The sequence below is a fragment of the Pyrgilauda ruficollis genome, unplaced genomic scaffold (genome assembly GCF_017590135.1).
Source record: "Pyrgilauda ruficollis isolate IOZ18807 unplaced genomic scaffold, ASM1759013v1 scaffold11, whole genome shotgun sequence".
In the NCBI taxonomy this organism is placed as follows: domain Eukaryota; kingdom Metazoa; phylum Chordata; class Aves; order Passeriformes; family Passeridae; genus Pyrgilauda; species Pyrgilauda ruficollis.
In genome coordinates, this window is record NW_024509210.1 from 628,606 (window position 1) to 651,377 (window position 22,772).

Sequence of the window (22,772 nt, forward strand, 5' to 3'; positions counted from 1 at the left end):
ATTTTAAGTTAAGGGGTTTTTTTTTCCAGTGTTCTGAAAGCCAGATGCCCTGCCTCCAGGCTTTTCCAGTGCAGACAGACTTGACCGATATTCCCGTGAAAATCTGGGTTTTTGGAGCCCGGAGCTTGCTGAGGCTTGAGGAGGAGCCATGCCAGACGCTGGCTTGTGCTTCCACTCGGAGAAGACAACAAAACCCAGCTCTTTAAAGGCAAAGTAAAGGGGGGATAAGTTCTTTAAGGAGAAGCGGCACCTCGAGCGGAGCAGAAGGAGGGAGGGGAGCAGGACGGCTCGGACCCGTGTGCTGGTCCCCAGCAGAAGGCCGGGCGGGCAGGCACCGGGAGCTCCCTCCTCGGCAGCCCGCGGGGCGTGGGCGGCGCGGGGCGCGGCGGGGCCGGCGGGAGGGAGCGGGGCGAGCATGTGCATCCTCCCCGCCGCCCCTGCCTCCCTCCCGCCGCCCGCCTCCCCTCCCTCCCCGCTCGCCGCCGCGGGTGTGTGTGTGTGTCTCGGCTCCCTCGCCAGCCCGGCCTGACGCAGGCGGATCCACATCGCCCCTGACAACACCCCGGCTCCGGAGCGCCGTGCCGGGGGTCCGGCTGCGGCGGCGGCCCCGCGGGGCCGGGCCGAGCCCAGGGGCGCGGCGGGGGCCGGGGTGGCCCGAGCGCGGGGAGGCGGCCCCGGGAGGGGAAAGTTGCCCGGAGCGGCGAGGGGCGAGCGCGGCGGCAGGACCATGGGCACTTTGCGGGATTTACAGTACGCGCTGCAGGAGAAGATCGAGGAGCTGCGGCAGCGGGATGCGCTCATCGACGAGCTGGAGCTGGAGTTGGACCAGAAGGACGAACTGATCCAGAAGCTGCAGAACGAGCTGGACAAGTACCGCTCGGTGATCCGGCCCGCCACGCAGCAGGCGCAGCAGCAAAGCGCCGGCACCTTGCAGGGCGAGCAGCGGACCAAGCGCCAGGCGATCTCGGCCGAGCCCACCGCTTTCGATATCCAGGATCTCAGCCACGTCACCCTCCCCTTCTACCCCAAGAGCCCGCAGTAAGCAGGGGGTCACCCCGCCGCTCAGCCTCCCCTCTCTCCCTCACCCCGCTCCATCCCCGGCCTCGCCGCCGCCCGCCGGGCAGGGACCGGAGCTCGGAGCGCGGCATTCCCGCATCCCGCATCCTCCCCGGGTGGCCCCGCGGGGTGGGAAAGTTGCGAGCGCTCGGGGGGAGAGCGGCAGGAGTGAGCGCCGAGGTGCCAGCAGAGCGGGACGCCCGAGTCCCGGACAGCCCGTCCCGGCCGCCCCATCCCTCCGGGGGACAGGGACAGCGCGGGGCACGCTGCTGCCGGCGGGTTGAACCGGAGGTGTCCTGGGCATGGAGGCTTTGTCGCTGCGGGAAGGGAGTGGGAGAAACCCGGGACTCGCTGCGGGACCCCGCAGGGAGACATTCCCAGCTGGGAAACTTGGAGCCCGGCGGGGTGCGGTGCCTGGCTCTCCGGGCGGGGGCTGGTGCTTTGGGGAGGGGGTTCGGCAGAAGCAGGAGCTTATTGCAGTGTCCTGGTGCGCCGGAGGGTGTGCGGGGGGCAGGGAAAGTTGCGGGGATCCTCAGGTGCCGGCGCGCCGGGGGATGCGCTGCCCCGGTTTCACACCTGCCGCAGATTAGGGAAATTAGAGCGCCTTAATGGGGAAACAGAGCCCTCCCTCGCTCAGTGCCTTTTCCTGGCCGGTACATCGCCGTGCCTTCGGTTCAGCGCTCCTCAAGGGATAAAATCGGAGGAGGGGAGAGGTGATGAGCGAATGCTCGCCGCGCCGGGCTCCATGTGCGGGGCCGGGGCGCAACCTCCCCGTCGATGGGCAAACCCGCCTCCCCTCCGCGGCCGGCATCTTCCTCTTATCAGGAATTCCTCGGGATGATAACCGGGAGTGCTGGCGGATCCCCGGAGCCATCCCGGTAGCGGGCAGCGTGTGCGCCGGGTGGGCTGCGGGGACGGGGCGGACGGTGCCCGGGCGGCGGTGCCGGGGCACAGGGATGGTTCCCGGGGAGGGGTGGCGGGGCACGGGGCCCCTGCCGGAGTGTCCCCTGAGGAGCCGTGCCAGGGCTGGCCCCGCTCCCCGCGCAGCCTCAGCCCTTTCCCGCCGCCATGGCGGGCCCCGCCGTCTCCAGGCAACTGCCCGCCCTCAGGGCGGCCGCCATGGCCGGACCCCGCCGGGCCGGGCCTCGTGCGCTTCTCCTGCCGCCCCGCCGCTTCCCATTCCCGCCACGCTCCCATTCCCACATTGCCGTTCCCGCCCCCCATTCCCACCGCCACAGATATTTTGTCCTTTTAAGGCGTCTGGCCGCGCGTTCTGAAGGGATGTCAGGGGAGGATCGGCGGTAGCGCGTGAAATGCCTCCCCTCCAGCCCCAAAACGAGTATAAAACACCCCAAAAAGTGGCCTGGGGGGACAGGGGGTGCTGAGGCCGGGCGGGAGAGCGGTCTGTGAAATCCCTGGGGCGGGTGGTAAACATCCGAGGTGGGATAAGGCATCCCGCGGTGTTAATTTCCTCTGGGAATGCAAAGCCCCACACGTGTCGCTTTCCTTGTCAGTGTCGGTGTCCCTCGGCGCTCCTGAAGTGCGGGTGGAGCTCCCAGAACTCCGGGAAGCGCCACAGGTTCCAGCGGAGCGAGTCCAGTGGAATATGTAGGAAGCCTGGCAAAGCCTTGGATGAACGTTTTCCAGCTGGAATTTTAATTGCTCCTTGTGTAAATGCCGCCCTGCAGTCTGGTGTAATGCCCAGCTCCTTTGGGGGGTTGTTCCTTATTGATCATCCGTGGCCAATACTCTTAATATTATTTATAATATTGAAGTCAACTCGTGGCTGCAGGTTGTAATTGCTCAGGTGGTGTGTTCCAGTGGTCTGGAGCAGCCTGGGATAGTGGAAGGTGTCCCTGCCCAAGGCAGCAGGCTGGAATGAGAGAAGCTTTAGGGTTCCTTCCAACCCAAACCAGTCTGTGATTACAGGAAAAGATCCTTGGTAATGGTTTCAGGAGTGTACGTGGCTCTGGAAGGAGTTGAGAGCTCTGTGTCAGCCATAAAATCCTAGTGGCCGAGATAACTCATGGTGGTGGTGAGAGTTAAGGTGGTGAGGACCTGGAAATAACAAAATGTGCAAAAAAGGGTTGGTTTTTTCCCCCCTATTCATGCTGAACCTCAGCATGAACACCTCAGCTCTTGAGGTGATGGCACCCAACCTTAGGTTTTGAATCAAAACCAAAGGAAATGTTCAAAAGGCAGGTGGATGTGGCACTTGGGGATGTGCAAAAAAGGGTTGGTTTTTTCCCCCCTATTCATGCTGAACCTCAGCATGAACACCTCAGCTCTTGAGGTGATGGAACCCAACCTTGGCAGTGCTGGGAGAATGGTTGGACTTGATGATTTTAGAGGGGTTTTCCAACCAAGATGATTCTAAAGCAGCCTCTGGGGGTGTTTTTTTGTAGTTAGGTGGTGCTGGATTTGCTCTCCTGATCTGGCAGAGGTGGCTGGAGATTGGTAGGATCAATAGCAGCAGAAAATCTGTGGTAGTTGAATTATTATGAGGATCACGTAGATACTTGAGGGTCTGTGGTGGTGGAAGCTGCTGTGATGCCACGCAGAAGATTCTGGGTTTTAGAGTGGTTGAACTCTGAATGAGTGTAAGAGAGCTGGAGAGGGACTTGGGAGAGGACACAGGGAATGGCTTCCCACTGCCAGAGGGCAGGGATGGATGGGATATTGGGAATTAGGAATTGTTCCCTGGCAGGGTGGGCAGGCCCTGGCACAGGGTGCCCAGAGCAGCTGTGGCTGCCCCTGGATCCCTGGAAGTGCCCAAGGCCAGGATGGACTTAGGGTTTTTGAGCAGACTGGGACAGTGGAAGGTGTCCCTGCCATGGCAGGGGTGGCACTGGATGGGCTTTAAGATCTCTTCCAACCCAAACCAAACCATTCTTGGATTGTATGAATGGCTTTCAAAGTGTGAAAGTAAATTTAATTACCTTTTGTGGACAAATACCATTAAATCTGCAGGATCTCCCCTTACACATACATCCTCTCCCTCCCCCCAATTAAGGATGCATACGGTTAAATAAAATTGCTTTTTCAGAGCTGTAAGAGTTTGAGTTGCTGTTGGAGGGTTGGGCTTGTTTTGCCTCTACAATGTTTTTAAAAGTGGAACAGGACTTTGTGGGCTGACATGAGGAGCTAAAATCCATGGAGGAACACGTCCAGCCATTCAGCCATTTTCTTCTGAGTTATGAGTGAGAGGAATTGGGCATCAGCATCTTTATCAGTCTCCTTGTTGAAGCAACTAGAAGCCAGTTATTTAAAATAAGTAGCTTTTTTCTTCCCTCCCCCTCTCAAAGAACATAACTTGCCAGAAGTGCCTGAGTAAGAGGGCACAGACTGGGGAGGGAGCTGGCTGGTTTTCCGCAGCAGAAAAAATGCAGTGACAGATCGTTCTCTCCTCTTCATCTTCCCAAATTGCTGCTGGTGTTTGTTTTTCCACACCTTTGACCTCTTACAGGGTATATCCTGGCTGCTAACAGCCTGTCAGCACCGAGGGAATACTGGGAGACTGAGTTTGTACCAACTGCCTTTGCAGTTAAAACTCTACAGAGCAGCCAAGCAAAGAGAAGCCTTTTCAACCAGCAAAGCTGCAACTCTTCCCTTCCCCTGCCTCCTTCTTGCCATGGGAAAATACCCAGGACTTTAATTTTAACAGGCTGCTTTGTTCAGGGATCTGCAACAGCTGTTTGCCTTTTTGGAAGCTGTGTAATCAGCATGTTTTCTTTTCCAGAAGGGAGAAAAAAAGAAACGTGGAACACAGAATAAAGCATGGAGCTTGTGAGTGTAAAGGGCCTGATCTCTTGGCTGAGGTGGTACAAGCTCTGTTTTTAACAGAGACAGCAGCAAAGTGCTGTGTCATTTGTAAGAAATGTTGAGTAAAACGAAAAATAACTTGGTTTGGGGAGTTAGCAGACTTTTGGTGAATCTGCCAGAATCCCAGAGACTCGTTTGTGAGGGGAGGAGCAGCCTGTGAGTTGTATTTAAGAGGTCTGGTTTAAGAAGTATAAAATACTTGGTTGCATAGCCTTAGGGAAAGCACAACAGCCATACAAGAGGTTTAACAAATCCCTGCAATGGCCAGATTGGTTCTTTGAAGGAGAATGTGCGCATCCTCTGGAGGCTAGAGGCATATTTTAAGTGATCATAATAGCCATAAAACCCCCAGAAATACTTGAAAGCACTTTCTATTTAGGATGTTAGTATGAAATGCTCTTCTGGTGTTTATCAGTGCTATGTATGCTGCAGTTTCATCTAAAAACCCCCAAAATTACCCAAACCCCTCTCCCTGGGTGCTCTCCTCTTCCTACAGGAATTAGGAATTTGGGGGGTGGTTGATACATGATGAAACCACTGGGAACTGGTGATTGAGGTGATGGGGGAGGGACTGAGGTGTCGATGTGTTCGTGGTACATTTCTTTTCTGAGGCTTCTCAGGAGAAAATCCTAGTGAAAGGATTTTCATAAAATATCACACTGAGGCACGCTCCTGCAGTGATGGATTGCTGGAATGTGGGGCAGGGGCTGGGATGGTGGTGGCCTTTTGAGTCCTGTCACTTTCTGGTGAAGCATTTTGCCCTGAGCAGTCAGCAGAAATGAGTGTAGTGGTGCAACCTTTTTTTTTTTTTTTTTTTTTTTTTTTTTTGCTGTCAGTCCACTCTGATGTGTCCAGCGAGCAATTAATTGAACTGCATTTATCATTTGTTGTGAAAGCTGTTAAATGCTGTGGTTGCTTTCGTGTGCTGTAATGTCAAATCCATCTGAACGTGATTTAAGCTGATGCTCGATGGACAAAAATCCATTAATGTCACTGAGGTTTTTCGGTGCTTTTGAAGGGTCAGGGTTTAGGGGCAGGATTTTATGGCACAGGTGGGGGAGGATCCCTGGTGCTGTGCTGTGAGGGGTGATGCTCTCCCTGGCAGAGCTGGAGCACAGGAAGGGGAGTGCTGGAGCGAGGCAGCCGAGCGTGATTTCCCCGTGTTTTGACAGGTCTGGCTCGGCGGTGGTGGCAGTGATGGGGCTCCCCTCTGTGCACTCGTGTGACTCACGCTCCCAGTGCTTTAATGCCTTGGGAGGTGACAAGGGGACATTGTGACAGCTCAGCTCCTTGTGTAATACATTACAGCCCTCTGAGGTTTGGGTTACTCACAGGAGTAAAGGGGTGGCTGTGTGGTGTTAGGCTGTTAAGCACAGAACTACGATTTTTCTCTACTGAAGCAATGTTTTGGGTCATTTTTCAACACGCTTGTTCAGGCTGGCGATGTCTGTGCTGAGTGTAAGCTCCAGAGGGGTTTGACTCAAAGGAAGGTAAAAAACAAATCTCCCAATAAAGCTATTAAAGCCACGTAGTTGTTTTGTCATCTTCTGACTGGTTCTTGCTGAGATGAGTTTAATTGCAAGATAAAACATCGCCGCAATGTCACTTATTCTTAGTTCTGTTCAACAAGCAACACAGACTTCCCTGGGTTTTTCTGCTGCTTTTGGAGATTAATTTTAGCAGTGTGGTGTCAGTAAACTGTGTTTTAAAGCAAAGTAGTTCTTTTCAGAAACTACAGTGACATTTTCTCGGTGGCTATATGCAAAACAACACTGTTCAGCAAGTACAGTAGCTCTGAGCACACTAACAGCTGGTAATTAACATAGAGACTCTTTTTAAAATTGTAATACAGCTCCATAATTTCATTTTCTGCAGAACTAACTTTTTTTTTTTTCCTTTTATCTGTACCACCGGAATAATTACCTATACTTGTCTGAGCTGTGTTACATTCATCCTTAGCTGTATGAATGCTGTAGGTGAAGAGTTTTAAAGTGCTTCAACACAAAATGAGGTCCCCAGGCCACGGACACGAATTCCTTCTCTCCAGACTCTGTGAAAGCATTCCTGAACTTCAGCATCCCACGTTCCTAAACACAGGATGTGTCTTACGTTTCTGAAATTAACAATAATAATAAAAAAGCTGGGTCAGAGTTCTGAAACTGAACAGAAATGGACATAGTAGCATGGAATTTAGCCCGGCCAGCTGCCTCTGGAAGGAGAGAGGACTCCGTGAGTCCTGAACTTGCTGAGCACCAGATGGAAAATAGGAGTCAAGGGGAAAATTTGTTTATTTCGAGAGTTAAAAAGGATACAGTGAATTGTTCCATATCAGTTTCTGTGGTTATCCTGCTTGAGCTAGATGCTGTAGGATGATAAGAGTTACTGAATGCAAACATCTTCCTGAGGGAAGGGGTCCAGGAAAGCTGAGCTGGAGATGGATTAAACGCCACTCGCTGCCATCAGTGACAGTCCTTGCTGCCCGTGCTGCTGGTCTTTGCTTTTGGCTTTTCACAGGGCCCAAATTCTTGCATATGCATCAGGAAGAAGTCTAAATATTTCTGTAAATGTTTTCATCTGCTGCTCTGCCGTTTCTAGCGGGTGCGTGCAGGCAGAGGAGCGCCTGACATTCGCGAAATATTTCTGTAAATGTTTTTCATCTGCTGCTCTGCCGTTTCTAGCGGGTACGTGCAGTTTTGTGTTGCTTGTCTTTGTTTTGAAGGGCAGAGAGAACAGGAAAAAACAAAAGTATTTGTTGCTACACTGGAGCCTGAACCATGACAATAATACCTTTCTCCTCTCGGCAGCTACAGAAAGTGCTTTGGTTGAAGTGTGCAGTCAGTCGGGTATGTTCTGTGTATCCTGACATCCTGAATGCCTGGAATTGCATCCAGGTGCTCTGGAAACGCTGCTAAAGCCCTTCTTGGCAGGGCTGGTGTCAGGGGAAGCTCCGGCACAGCGTGCTCCGAACAGGAGCACAGGACCGGCGTTTTGCAAGGCTCTTGCAGTCACTGGTTTCCTTGGAAACCAGAGCCTGAGCAGGGAGAGCCAAACTTCAACACCAGTGCCTGCTTTCCAAGTCAAAAATGGGCTGTCAGACTTTCTGAAGTCTGGGGTCTTTGGGCTGTGTTTGGGGCTTGTTCATTAGGAGCAAACTTGAAGTAGGATACCAGTGGAACAAAGCTCCTTGTCAGGCTGCAACAATTCCTGCCTGGAGAAGTGCTTCTTTCCCCAAATGTCCTTCTTTGATTCGGCTTGTGAGCACATTTATTGGAGGTGTTTCCTGTCAAACACGCCAGCTGTGTCAGGAAAGCTGCACAGCAGCTCTGTGACTTGGGCTTGACATGGATTTAGAAACTGGCCAGGCCAGCTCGTTTTGTTCACTTACTTAATGTTCTCTGAGGTGGTGGCCGTGGGTGACGTGAACAAAGAGGAGAAATCATAATGGAGCTGCCTGGCTTGATGGAAAATTGAATTGCAGTCTTGTAAGTGCACACATACTTTGTGTTGGATGTGAATAGAAATATATATATGTAATGACATGTGTGTGCACTCTTGTATTTAGCATGTGTAGGGAAGTATTGCATTCAGTCAAATACACTTTTATTAGGAGGGAAAACAGTCAGGCTTTAATATCAGTAGACAGGAGGCAAATTTGTACAGAACCAGCAGGACTGTGGGAAGGCATTGTGGTCTAGTGGAAAGTGTCACTGCCCATGAACAAGGTGATTTTTAAGGTCCCTTCAAATCCAAATGTGGAAATGCTGTTGGTTTCTGTGACCGCAGAGTATCATTGAGATTCAGGAGTAAATAACTGGGTGTGATGGAAATGGAGAGCCAGTGTTCCCTGCCCCCAGTGGAAGTGGGTCCCTGGGATGTGTCAGTGCTTGTTAGGATTTAAACTGCCTATTTGATGTCATTTGTGTGCAGAGATCCGGCGGCTGAGGGGAATTCATTACTGCTCTTGGAGTCCACAGGCTAAATGAGGAAAATAACCTTCTTGGTGGGTGATATTTCTGGTGAATAGAGGAAATCAATGGCCCTGGGACTGCCAGCAGCACTTCAGGGCAGTGGCCAAGCACTTCAGGAAGGTGTAGATAAAGCGAATGTGATGCAAATAGTGCCACTCAGCTGTACCTTAAGGCTTGTTGGAAACGATACCGGCTTCAGCTATAGAGACTTTCCAAATCTGCCTCTTAAACTCCTGAGAAATTCCTGCAGGTGAAATGGAAGATCAGGCATCCTGGAAATGCAGAGTTAGCCTTCAGCTCTTTGCCTTAAAATTGCAGTATTGCCCAAGTGAGTAAAGGTAGGGGGTTCTGTGAAGCTTAAGGGTGGGCATGGTCAGCTGGAGGAGATGAACATCCTTCAGCAGCTCCTGTGTTCTGTGGTGTGGAGCAACATCCTCTCCCTCTTCTTCTGAACCCTTTGTTACTTACCTGGATGTCTTGCTCCTGCTCCTCCTTCTGCCCAAGATTTTTCTGTGGTGTGGAGCAACATCCTCTTCTCCCTCTTCTTCTGAACCCTTTGTTACTTACCTGGATGTCTTGCTCCTCCTTCTGCCCAAGATTCTTCTCTTTTCCCATGGATGCTGCTTATTCTCTTCCCTGACAATCCCAAAGCTCTTCCTCTACACAGCTGTGCTATCCAGCAGGGTCCAGACTTTGCATCTCTGTTAAAAATCAGCCTTGTTTCCTGTGTGCATCTGGAGGCAGACAACCTCCAGTGACTGGAGCACAAGATCCCACAGGAGGCTGAATTTTCCTGCCAGTCCAGCTTTTCTGGTGTGCCAAGACCTTTTCTGCTCCTCCAGCCAGCAGGCAGGGGCTACACAAGAAACTGGGGAGATGACGGAGCCAGCTGATCCCAATTGCCCAAGGAGGATTGCATAGGATGGAACCCCACATTCCTGGGAATGGCTGAACACCCCCCTGCCCATGGAAAACACAGAATGAATTCCTTGTGGCTTTTGCTTTACCTGTTGAACTGCCTTCATATCATCAACCCATGAGTTTTTTCCCTTTTGCCCTTCTGATTGTCTCCCGCAGCCCAGCTGGCTGTGAGTGGGTGATGGTGCTGGGCTCCCACCTCCAGCAGGAACATCTCAAAGTGTCTGTACCTCCAAAGGGATTGGGGCCCGAGGATAGATCCTGGAGCAGGAGCACTCTGAGGCATCAGCACCTGTGCATGAGGCCATAGATAAGCTCATGGCCCAGCAGGGTAAGACCCATATTGGAGCAGGTTCATTCCTGCAGGGGCTGTGGGTAAATCCATGCTGGAGCAGGTTCATTCCTGGAGCAGGTTCATTCCTGCAGGGGCTGTGGGTAAATCCATACTGGAGCAGGTTCATTCCTGGAGCAGGTTCATTCCTGCAGGGGCTGTGGGTAAATCCATGCTGGAGCAGGTTCATTCCTGGAGCAGGTTCATTCCTGCAGGGGCTGTGGGTAAATCCATACTGGAGCAGGTTCATTCCTGCAGGGGCTGTGGGTAAATCCATGCTGGAGCAGGTTCACTCCTGCAGGGGCTGTGGGTAAATCCATGCTGGAGCAGGTTCATTCCTGCAGGGGCTGTGGGTAAATCCATGCTGGAGCAGGTTCATTCCTGCAGGGGCTGTGGGTAAATCCATGCTGGAGCAGGTTCATTCCTGCAGGGGCTGTGGGTAAATCCATGCTGGAGCAGGTTCATTCCTGCAGGGGCTGTGGGTAAATCCATGCTGGAGCAGGTTCATTCCTGCGGGGGCTGTGGGTAAATCCATGCTGGAGCAGGTTCATTCCTGGAGCAGGTTCATTCCTGCAGAGCCTGTGGCTCCTAGAGAAGGCCATGCAGGAACAGGAGCATCTCAGAGTAAGTGTGGCTGTGGATAAATACACCACAGCAGGTAAACCCCTGGAGACACTGGCTGATGGATAAGGTTCCAGCTGGAGCAGGTACATCCCTAAGGGTGTCTGGATATGTCCAGACATTTGGACCTATTGTCCAGGTGTCCACAAATACCAGTTTTTGTTGTCACAATGGCATCCTGGGCACCTCCATGCCCTGCCCCAGCTCCAGCGACTCCGTGGTTGGCATTGCTTGTCCTTATTACAGCCCTGCCTGTGGGCCAGACAACAGCCAGGTGTCACTGCTGGGGAATATCCAGAGATAAATCCTTTAGAAATGTGGGATTGGGTGTGTGCCTCTGTACACAGCTTGTGTCTAAGTCCTGGAACAGGACCCAAAGGGGCAGATAGCTACAAACTAACCAGGGTGTGTGTGTAATACCTGTTGTACTGTGTGTGTGAGTAGTACCTGTTGTACTGGGTATGTGTGTAATTCCTGTTGTACTGTGTGTGTGAGTAGTACCTGCTGTACTGGGTATGTGTGTAATTCCTGTTGTTCTGTGTGTGTGAGTAGTACCTGCTGTTGCTCCTTACACCGCCTTGCACATTTAATCACTGTTCAGGCAGTGACTGCACAAAGGGGAGAACATCTCCTGCCCATCAGATCCATGATTGCTTTCTGTTCTCTTGGTGGAACCGGAGCTCTGTGAGGCACAGGAGGAAACTGTGTGGAGTTTTTGTGGTTTTTTTGTTAAGGTTGGGATTAAATGTGTGAGATGGTATTTTTTTTGCTTGGGTTTAGATGTTTATTCATTTTTATTTACATTACAGTTTTATAGTATTTTAATAAATTAAAAATGGAGTTGTATTTTTTAATAAGGTTTGTTAAAGATAAAATTTTTAATTAAGAAATCATATTTAAATTATCTTTATTTTTAATTGAATAACTAATTATTTGTGGTTTGTAATGTGGATTTTTTTGTTTAATTATATAATACTATTTAAATTTGTGAAGAAGGAGGACTAGCTTTTGTTTTAAAATTTTTATTTTGTTATGTATCCATCTCATCTCCCTCCATTCCCGTGCTGGCTTTGTTACTGTGCCTGCAGGAGGGTTTCCAGCAAGCTGGGACATCTGAGCACAGGTGTGTTCCGTGTGCCAGAGCTGTGTGTTGGATCTGGCACTGGGAAAAGTGACCTATCAACCACCCTGCCAGGTGCTTTGTGCCTTGTCCATGGCTCAGAACAAATGATCCCTTCCCCGTAAATTCCCAAGTTTTTCCCCTCTGGACTTAGTGCAAGGATGATGTTAGTGCGATCTAGGTAGGCAGAGCTGCCCCAAAAGGGAGATCATCAATCAAATCTCAGCTCTTGGGTTTGTGCTGTTACTCTTGCACAGACAAAGCAGGTGTTGGGGATCTCCTGAAATGGTTCCTTAATTCAAAAGGCAGAAAGAACTCAAATGGGAACCCACTGGTGTGGTGCTAAGAGCATCATTTGGGATACACAAATCTGGGTTAAGAATTGTCCCACTATTTGCAGGTACAGATGGAGAAGCTTCCCTAGGGATTGAGGCTGTTTGATGAGGCCAAACACGTGGGAGACCTGCTGGAGATGGGGCAGAGCCAGGGACATGTCACAGGTCACCTCTGGAGCACAGTGGCTCTCCACCCTTTCCTAGTTGTGATTGAAATTCCAGCTGTGAGCTATAAAGGACTTTTTCAATGGCAGGCTTACTCTATAGCCACATATTTTTTCTGTGTTTTTCACCACAAAAGGTTCTTGCTGTGCTCTGTGATGGGCAAGTATTATAAGCTGGAGTCAAATTATTTGTTTAAGCTGGCTGGGCACAAACATTTTGGCTGTAGGGTTTTGAAGGAGGCTTCTGCTTAATAAATACAGCTGAGCAACGTTCAGAGCATTGTGGCAGAGTTGTTATTGATGGAAAATCCATGAATATGTAGCAACCAAATGGTAAAGCTCAGTAAAGCTGTGCTGACAGGGTGAAGGATTGGGAAGGGTGACTTGGGACAGCTGCCTTGGGCACTGGGGCAAAGCAGAAGCTTTGTGGAAAATATGGATGCTTGTGGAATGTACCCAGAATGGGATCTTCACAGGGATTTGGAGTTTTCATATATGCTGGAGGAGCCTTCTGAGGCTTAGGTGCTTCCTGGGGAGCCTTGAGCTCTGTTGCCTATCCTGATTTCCTTGGTCAGCAGCTGAAATATTTTGTGCCTTTGCTCATACTGAAGAAATGATATATCACGGGGAGATAATATTCCATGCTTATTGCAAGCTTCTTAATGGAATTTTTATCAGTTCCTCTGAAGAATAGGATGCACAAAAAAGCTGCCTGGCTGTCAGGTTGTTTGCTCTGTGGCTCCTTTAGAGCTGCCTTGGCTCTCTCCCTGTGGCTTCCCAGTAAAATGATGAGAGGGACCTTCCCACCTTAAATTTCACACGTCTGCAGCCACCAGGTGACATCAAATCCCTTGGACACTGAGGGACAGGCAGGGCAGGACTACAGGATGCAGACCCTGAGCATCCCTTGCTGATGCTTCAGACCCATCACTGGCCATCTCTCACTGCTCAACAGCAGGGTTTTTTTCCTTCCACCAATATCTGCTCATTTTAAACCTGTCTTGTGCTCAGTGGTTTCAGAAGACTTAAAAGCTGGGAGTTTTTTTTAATCAGTTTGGGCTGGGGAGCCTGAGATGGCTCAGCCACAGCCACTCGGTGCCTTGACACCACTTTCTCTGGGATTGCTTTGTCGACTCAAGTGCACTTTGCTGCAATACAAACATTGAGGATAAAAGGCAGCCACCTCAGCAAATTAGTGTGAAAGCACTGCAGAGGAATTGTAGATGTGTGTTTTGGTGTTTTGGTCTTTATTTTAGAGTGAAGATCTCTCCTTCTGCCCGTGGCCTGTGCTTTTTAAGGAGTATCTGTTGTGCAGGGAGGGCTTTTAGAAGTTAAATTAATTGTCTGTTTGTGGACTCATCTGAAGAGTAAATCAGATGCTGCATTGACAGGGATCTGCCTGCGTGGTAAAACTTCAGGCAAGGTTGGATTTAAGTGAGTCTGGAAAAAAAAGTCAGTCATGGATCATTTGAAACCTCTCCTGGGGTGAAAGGCATGGAGAGATGGGGATTTAGCCTGGAGAAGGAGGCTCTGGGTAGACCTTAGAGCCCCTTCCAGTGCCTGAGCGGGTGCCAAGACAGCTGGAGAGGGACTGGGGACAAGGGATGGAGGTACAGGACACAGGGAATGGCTTCCACTGCCAGAGGCAGGGATGGATGGGATATTGGGAATTAGGAATTGTTCCCTGGCAGGGTGGGCAGGCCCTGGCACAGGGTGCCCAGAGCAGCTGTGGCTGCCCCTGGATCCCTGGCAGTGCCCAAGGCCAGGCTGGACAGGGCTTGGAGCAGCCTGGGACAGTGGAAGGGCCAGTCCCTGCCCATGGAAGGGGGTGGGATGAGATGGGCTTTAAGGTCTCTTCCAGCCCAAACCATTCTGGGGTTCTATGATTTCATTCTAATTTTCATAATGGAAAAAGTTTTCCTCTACACGCTACAGGAGTCTAGGTGTGCAGTCCTATTACAAAAAAAAAAAAGTAACAAAAAGGCAAAAAAACCCCTGAAAATGCTCTGAAGAGTTATAATGCTTTTTAAACAAAAATCTCAAAATGACCAATCTTATTTTTGATTACTGTCCACGAAGGCTTTTCTGAGCAGCAGGCTCCACTCTGAATGCAGCTGGTTGAGAAACCTCTCTTTTAGCAGCAGCTGGGTTGTGTGGAGTGAAAGAATTAATTAACCTGGTGTGGAAGGAGAGAACTTAATAAACCTGGTGTAGAATGAAATAATTAATCAGCCTGTGGCCAGCTTGGAAGAGCAGCCACCTGATGTGTCCTGTTTGATTATCAGGGGCTTGATTCCCAGCCAGGCATGGCTGAGCTGAGCTCCTTTGTGTAAGGCTGAGGTGAAAAGCTCCTTCTGCTAAAGCTGGGGCTTTAGCAAAAAACTGAATTTTCATACCCAGAAGAGTGGTCAGGGGCACACAGTGGCAGAAATTTCTGCTGAGGGACAAAAGCAAATTCCTCATCAGAGAATGTAATCAACTGGTGATGCTGCAGCTGGTTCCTTGCAGCCTCTGCACGCAGACAAAATAGCAATGTAGTAGAGAGAAAATGTTTGCTGAGTTAACTGGGCTATATTTAGGTGCCAAATAAACAGATTGCTGCTTTTGACCCTCCCCCTCACACCCTCAAAACTGCTTCTTGGGCTGTCTGCAAATGTCTTGGCTGTTGGTGGCTTCTGTTCCCTGCAAGAAGAGTGATGGGGAGCAGCAGGGGAGGGACATCTGTCCCAGCTGGACATGGGAAAGGTGAGTGCTGGGCACACAGTCCCCATCTCCAGCCTTGTTCCCTCCTCTGTCCTTCCCTAGCACTGCCTGCACAGGCTGGCTCAGGTACAAAACCCTGAGCCCCCAAACTCTTCTCCATGGGAGCCCTTGGGAATCCCATGGGTTCAACCAGGCCAGGTGCTGGTGCTGCCCCTGGGTCAGGGCAACTCCCAGGAAGGAATTGTTCCCTGGCAGGGTGGGCAGGCCCTGGCACAGGGTGCCCAGAGCAGCTGTGGCTGCCCCTGCATCCCTGGCAGTGCCCAAGGCCAGGCTGGACAGGGCTTGGAGCAGCCTGGGACGGTGGAAAGTGTCCCTGCCCATGGCAGGGGTGGCACTGGATGGGACCCTTCCAACGGGTCCCTTCCAACCCAATCCTTTCTGGAATTCTATGGCCGCTGTGGCCTTTTTTGATCCAGATAAATCAGGAGCTGAAAAACCAGCATCTTCCCTTCCATGCTGCATTTTGCATCCCATTTTCCCCTTGCAGCAGGCTCTTTTCCTGGCACTGCTCTTGGGACTGATTGTACAGTTAGCCTTTTATTCGTGTGTGCATAAATTTGACTTCTTTTAAAGGAAGCAGCTCCTGTAATCGCCTTGCCAGAACAGATTAGGAGAGGGAGTGTGCAGATCACAACACTCCTCTGCTGCCTTTGACAAGGAGGATTTCATCAGCCTGCTTCAAGTGCTGCTTGCAGCCTCAGGGGTGGCCAGAGAGCAGTAGGAAGTTCATTTTCTCCTTTGTTTTCTCCTCTTCAGATGTATTTATACTGTTCATACGTTTTTGTCTCCTAATTTTTGACAAGTTGGGGAGTTTGGGGTGTTGGGCCCGAGGAGGAGAGAATTGTGGTCAGCACAAGGTTTGCTCTGCCCATCACTGCAGGCTTTCATCTGTCTGGCTTTTAGTGCTGATGAGTTTTTCTATCCCAGAGAATGCCTTAACTGTAATTGCTTCATAAGCAAGGGCACTTGGTGATTAGAAATTACTTTTCATTCCTGATTAAATAGCAAGGCACGGTCTTTAACAAAAACAGGACACTTAAAATTCCAGTGTTCTCATTTCAGGGACATTGATTTTCACAGGCAGAAGAGCTTTCCTCAAATTTCCACCTAAAGAACAAACATTAATGCAGCTATGGGTTAATTACAGGTTTGTTTAAGGCTTTCTTTTCCTAGTAACCCGAGACTAAACCACACAGCAATCTTTAAAATTTGGTTTATGTCTATTAGAAGTGCGCTAATGATGTGAAGAGTTTGGAATAGTTAAAGCTCAGATTAGAAACTTTAAGTGGGGTTTGTTTTTCTTTTGTTAATCTAAAGGGAGCCCAGTTGATCTTTGTGGAGCCCAGCTTGATTGTCGTGGGGCAGAGCTGGTCACCTGGAGTTTCTGCTGCTGAGCTTCCAGCTGGCAGTGCTGGGCATATCTGTCCAGAAAAATGGAATTGGAGCACCTGCAGGGAATAATTCTGCCTGTCACTTCTTTGTCCTGCCTTTACAGACTTCTCTGAGCTGCTCTGGGGGAGAGTATGATGGCCAGCCTGGGGAGGTCCCGTGCTCAGCAATGTTTTTGGGTGTGCCCATGCTCTTTGATGTTAGCTCGGTGGCACAGGACAGCCCTCAGCTCTCAGCCACCCACCAGCCCACGGTGAAGATCACCACACACAAAATGCCATCAGGAATTCAGGTTCCTGTGCAGGTCCAGCTGAGGAATGTCTCCTGTGCTGCGCTTTCAGCGCAAGGCACAGCGTTCAGCTGGGAATGCTGTGATTGGGATGGGCTTAGATGGGATTTCTGTGTTTGCTCCTTGGTTTGCTGTGTTCCTGGGGGCCTGCCTGGGCTTTGTGAGTGCCAGCAGCTCCACAGGTACTGGTACCTCGGATTTCAGCAGTCTGCCCCATTTTGCTGTGCCATAATCACCACTCTGACCACTAAAAACCTGTTTATTTGAGATTGTTGTTAAGCGGATAAAGATTAAACCGGTGTGGTTTAATCGCAGAACTGAGGAAGATTTGAACACTGGCAGCTCTTGAAGCCTTGTCTGACCTGATGTGAAATTCATGTGGAAGTCCCAGTGCCTCAGGACATAATTCCAGTACAGGAGGATGGCAGAGATCTGTCCAAAGGCAGCGTTTTTGTCCAGGTTAAGCCTTTTAAACCTTGTTTAACCCACCTCAGCCCCAACCCCCTTTGCTGTTCCTGGCAGCTTTTCTCTCTGCCAGGCTTTTTCCTAGCATGACAGCCGAGCAGGATTTATGGCTGTGCCTTATCCAAACAACCTGTAAAAGTGTTGTAGAGTGTTTAAAAAATAATAGTTGTTATAATTCAAGTGAAGAACAAACAAACACTTGCATTCTCCTCTGAGTGCACAGACCTTAACTCAGAATGGAGGGGGGAAGAGATGTTAGTGGGAGAAATTTCTTTTTCTCTCTGAAAGGGGCTGTTTAAATGAAATATTCTGTTTTAATAACACAGAGATGTTAAGGCTCCACAGACTGCACACAATTTACTTGACCTTTATAAATAGAACAGCCTTTTCTCTCTATTGGAAAACAAAAAAAAAAAAAAACCCTGAAAGCAGCATGCAGATTTATTAACCAGCACAGAGAGGAATTGTTAGACTTTATTCCTTGAGCAGGAAGGCAAATTATCCAAGTAGGATTTGGAGAGAATAGCTTCACATACACTAGCTTTTTGGGATGGCTGCCAAAAAAAAAAATGAAAAGCAGATCTATGAAACTGGCAGGTGTAAAATGTTGTATTCCTGAGGTCTCCTGCAAGAGTTACAGTTTGGGAGGAAAGAAATGCGGGGATGGTTGAGCACCTTGTGAAGTTGGCCTCAAACTGTGCCAGGGGAGGCTGAGATTGGATAAAGGAAAAACTTCTCCATAGAAACGGTGGTCAGGCATTGGAAAGGGCTGCTGGGGGGGTGGTGGAGTCCCTGTCCCTGGAGGTGTCCAAGGAGGGCGTGGATGTGGCACTTGGGGACATTGGGTGAATGTGGTCGTGTGGGGCTGATGGTTGGACTCAATCTTGGAGGGCTTTTCCAGCCTCAGTGGTTCTGTGGTGGGAAGTGAAAGCTGCCAGCTGCTGGAATCACAGGCTGGAGAGGGAAAAACCAAGGGAATTTAAACCTTAATGTTGCTTTTAGCACTCATTTGGAACCACTGCACCTAAAGGACGCTGGGGCTACAGATTTTATTCTGGTAATTTTATTCTTGGAATAGATGGGGAAAATCATGGAATTCCTAAGATTGGAAGGGATCTGAAAGCTCATCGAGTTCCACCCCATGCCATGGGCAGGAACACCTTCCACTGTCCCAGGTGGCTCCAGCCTGGCCTTGGGCACTGCCAGGGATCCAGGGGCAGCCCCAGCTGCTCTGGGCATCCTGTGCCAGGGCCTGCCACCCTCACAGGGAACAATTCCTGCCCAATATCCCATCCATCCCTGCCCTCTGGCAGCGGGAAGCCATTCCCTGTGTCCTAGCATTACAAAGTGGGTCCAAGCAAGCAGAATGTCCCAGTTCCCTGAGCTGGAAGAGGTGGATTCCCCTTCTTAGTGTTCCATAATGGAGAATCCCAGGAGTTCTCATTGCTGGAGGGAAACTGTCTCGTAGGGACAAGATTAAAATACTTTTCCAAAATCTGCCTGTGCAACACAGCTGCCTGAAAGGCTTTGTTAGGTAAGCAGAGGTGTTTCACTTCAGATAAGGTGGATCTTTGTGGGTGAAATAGGGTAAATAAACCATTTTTCCATTGAAAGGAAAGGACTTTTCAAACCTGCTGTACAAGGAGATGTGGAAGTGCAGGCCCCAGGATGAACATGACCCATACAGGGTTTGGCTGCTTTTCTTTGGGTTTGAGTTTTCCATTCAGCTCTGGCTGCTGTTGCTCTTTGGAAGAACAGGCTGCATTGAGATTTTGAAAATGAATGCTGAAAGTTGTGCTGATTTTTCACTGACTTGAAAGGCTGGAATGTCTTTTTTTTTCTTAAACTCACTAAAGGAAGGTGTGTTTTCCAAGAATTCCAGTGCCAGTTAATTTAATTTTCCAGTGTTTAACACAGGCTTGGGCTGATCTTTCCAATCACCTGCACTCCTGAATATATGGAATATTAGCATTTATGCAAACAGCTTGTGCCTGCTTTTGACTTTAATAAATGTCATATTTAAAATGAACTTAAATTTTAAATGACACTTTTTGGGCCTGTTGGGATTAAACTGGATTTGAATCATTTCAGTTCCCTCCAGTAGTTCCTGTTTCCTCCACGGAAATAACTCTGCTCCTTGGCAGGCACGTTTTCTCCATCTCTTTTTAGCTCTTTCTGTGTATTCCTTCATGTAAATATTTCCTCAACACAGCCTGTGGAGCATGGAACAGACTCAGAACACGAGGAAGAGTTGCAGCAGTGCTTTTCAGAAAGTGAACAAGGTTTCTTTGCTAGTCCCTGCTCATTTGGGACAGAGGAAAGGAGCTGTTTCCCTAGAAACCCACATGTGCTGTACTGGAAGAAACGCCGCTTCTGTCTCCTTGTGAGGCACTGATGTCCTGTTCTGCTTTTTTTGTGGGATTTCTTTTCTTCACTGTCATGGAATCCCAGAAGAGTTTGGGCTGGAAGGGACCTTAAAGCCCATCCAGTGCCACCCCTGCCATGGCAGGGACACCTTCCACTGTCCCAGGCTGCTCCAAGCCCCAAAGTCCAGCCTGGCCTTGGGCACTGCCAGGGATCCAGGGGCAGCCACAGCTGCTCTGGGCACCCTGTGCCAAGGCCTGCCCACCCTGCCAGCGAACAATTCCTAATTCCCAATATCTCATCTAAATCTCATCCAAGGCACATCTGCTATTTTCTTCCTCCTTTCCTCTTCTGCCACATTAAACCGTTGGGGTTCTTCTGGCTCCTTGCAGCCCCATTCCTACCTGAGTGTTCTCCTGGCCTGGGGCTCAGCTTATTTGTTTTGGCTGCTATTTGCTCAACTGCCCCATGAGAGCAGTGAAGTAGCGAGGGGCAGGGATCTGCAGGAGGGGAGAAAGCATTTGGGAGGATGGTGGAAGGAAGGGAAAGAGAAATCCATGGTGCTCTGCACTAGGAATGTCAAATGAGGCACTCAGACGAAAAAGGAACACGAGCCAGAGTTGCTGCAATGGGAGCAACCATTTTGGAGTTGGGAGATGGTGTGGGAAGGTGATGAGACACGAGGGAAGTGGAAAAGGGGAGAGTTAAGTGGAGGATAGTATTGCAAGGGAAGGAGAGCAGTCCCAGCAGTACATTATGGGAGCAAACTTCATTTTCTGCTCATGTGATGCAGATAAAGGTAACTTAATTCTGTCCTCCTCTGCCTTGTTTTTTTCTGTCACAGTTCTCAGCCTCGAGATGTGGTTGGTTCTTCTCTCCAGTGCCCTGTTTGGAGCCTTCCTGTGAACCAAGTGCTTTCTGTTGAGGACCTGGGCAGCAGCATGGCAGCACATTTGAGCTGTAAATTTTGGGGCTTTCCTGGCTTGCTGAGGGAGGCAGAAGAGCCATGTGCCTTAATGCCTATTGCTGCCTGTCCTCAGAAACAAGTGCTGCTCCTGTTTCTCCTTGGAATGGCCCTGTTTGTAAAGGGGACAGCCTTCCCTAGGGAATACCTCAGTGGATCCCACACTGGGATTCTGGCTTGCCAGGCTCCAGAAGGTCACAGTGGCTCCTAAAGACCAGAGTGAGTGACCTCCAAAACTTGCTCAGGGTCTGGAACGTGAGCCCTGCTGTGCAGGACAGGTGACTGATATTGACATTAATGAGCCATGGGGTGCCCAGGGCACTGAGCAATCACACAGGAACAGAGGGCACACAGGTGCACTGCATCACCTGAGGGGATAAAAGGTTGGGCTGAAGAGCAGCAAGGGCAGATGCTTGCAGCCTTCTGAAGGGGAATGGTGTTTCTGTGTGTGAGCAGATCCCTGAAGCCTTCTGGCCTGGTGAGGTGTTACTGTGTATGGGGTGAAGCTTTCTGAAATTGTCTGGTGACATTCTCTGTGTCCTGGCTGTCTCAACTGTGACATGTGCTGTGACACACTCAGTGCTCTGGGCTGGGGACAAGGTGAGCACTGGGCACAGCTTGGACTGGATGGTCCTGGAGGGCTTTTCCAGCCGGACTGGTTCTGTGATTTCACACTCTATGCTATTCCTTAGCTTTCCTTGGGCAGCACCTTTTGTGCTCCTGTATCTTTCTTTTACCTCTGTATGTCTATTCCCATTAGGATTCCCTGAGGACAAATGATGCTATGAAATGTGAGGTTGCTACTTGTTCAAAAATATCTTCCCATTTGCCACAAATAGGACATTTCCCCTTCGGTATCTTTCCAGGTTGAAATTCCTGGAAACATTCAGTGCCTCTGGAGGAGAGTTACTTTGATGAAAGAAAAGGGCTGTTTCCTAAAGTCCTTCAAATTCAAAGCTCTTCATCTTTCCCTTGCTTTCCATCAGAATTTGGTGCCTGATTTTCCCAGCACATTTGTCACAATTATTATTCAAAACATTTCCTTTAAGTTCTCTCTGTCTTGTGCTTACATGTGGCTGGATGATTGCAGGTATCCCTGGAGTTTGTCTCATATGGTTTATGGGAATTAGGGAGATTTCTCTGAATCCCCAACCCACCACCCATTGCCCCCTGCAGATTGTTCTTTACAATCCAAGATTTTATGAAGACTTGAAAGCCCTGAGACTGGAGCTATTTTTTGTGTTGTGGTTTTTTTTTTTTTTTTTTTTTTTTTTTTTTTTGGTAACAGGGTTTTCCTGAAGGTGTTTGCCTTGTGCTGCTCTCATTCCTGCTGTGCTGGGCATCCTTCTGTGGCTGTGGGATCTCCCCTCCATGAGGACAGTGCTGAGGGCTGTGTCCTCCTGCTTCAGAGTTTGGGGTTTTTTTTTGGTTACAGCCAAAGGCAACATCAGAACCATGGGATTCTGAGTGGAACTCCTACAACAGGATGAGCAAGAGTATTTCTGAGCAAAAGCCCTGTTTTGTTTTAGTACCACAAAATTTTTAAGGTTGAAAAAGATCTCCAGGGTCATTGAGTTCCCCACCTTGTCATCTGATGCCTTGAGAAGGCTGACCTAGAGCAGAGGCCAGACAGAGTTAAAGAATAAAAGTATCTCCTCCATGGATGCACCTTGGGCAGCACAGGAGCCCAGACAGGGCTGCACCCAAGGTGAACCAAAATGGTCACAAAATGCACACCCAGTCATGGGGGCTCTCACTGTGATCAGCTCTGTTCCATTTGCATCTTGGAGTTAATTGTCCAGTTACAGCTCCAGCCCATGCAGTCCCATCCTGCTTGTTTTTCTCTCTTCACCCCACCTTGTTTGTGCTCTTGGGCTGAGATTTGGATCATTTGTCCTTGGTGCCCAGCTGGAGCAGGAATTGTTTTGTCTTCCTGCTCTGTGCAGAGAGCTCACCATCCCTTAATATGAAGGTCAGACCCACACACTAAAGCAGCACAGAATCTGAAAAATATAAAAGCTAAACCTGAGGCATCACCCCAGCCCAGAGCACTGAGTGCCACCTCCAGCCCTTCCTGGGACACCTCCAAAGCTCCCTGGGCAGCCCCTGCCAAGGCCTGAGCAGCCTTTCCATGCAGAAATTCCTGCTGCTGTCCAAGCTGAGCCTCCCCTGGCCCAGCCTGAGGCCCTTTCCCCTTGTCCTG

At 49.8% G+C, this 22,772-nt stretch overlaps 1 protein-coding gene across 3 annotated transcripts in view; it reads left to right on the forward strand.

Moving 5' to 3' along the window:
- Nucleotides 1-22,772, forward strand: part of PRKG1 (protein kinase cGMP-dependent 1) — a 353,067-nt gene that overhangs the window by 29,120 nt on the left and 301,175 nt on the right. For 2 of the 3 annotated variants that reach the window (XR_005955720.1, XM_041474547.1), the window contains exon 1: nt 512-1,038. The exons of the other annotated variant lie outside the window; for it this stretch is intronic. Coding sequence is in view for 1 of the 2 variants with exons in the window: in XM_041474547.1 (XP_041330481.1) it covers nt 728-1,038 (311 nt within the window). In the remaining variant the exon portion in view is untranslated. Of the gene's footprint in view, nt 1-511; nt 1,039-22,772 lie in introns of those variants that run through there. 3 annotated transcript variants of the gene reach the window in all.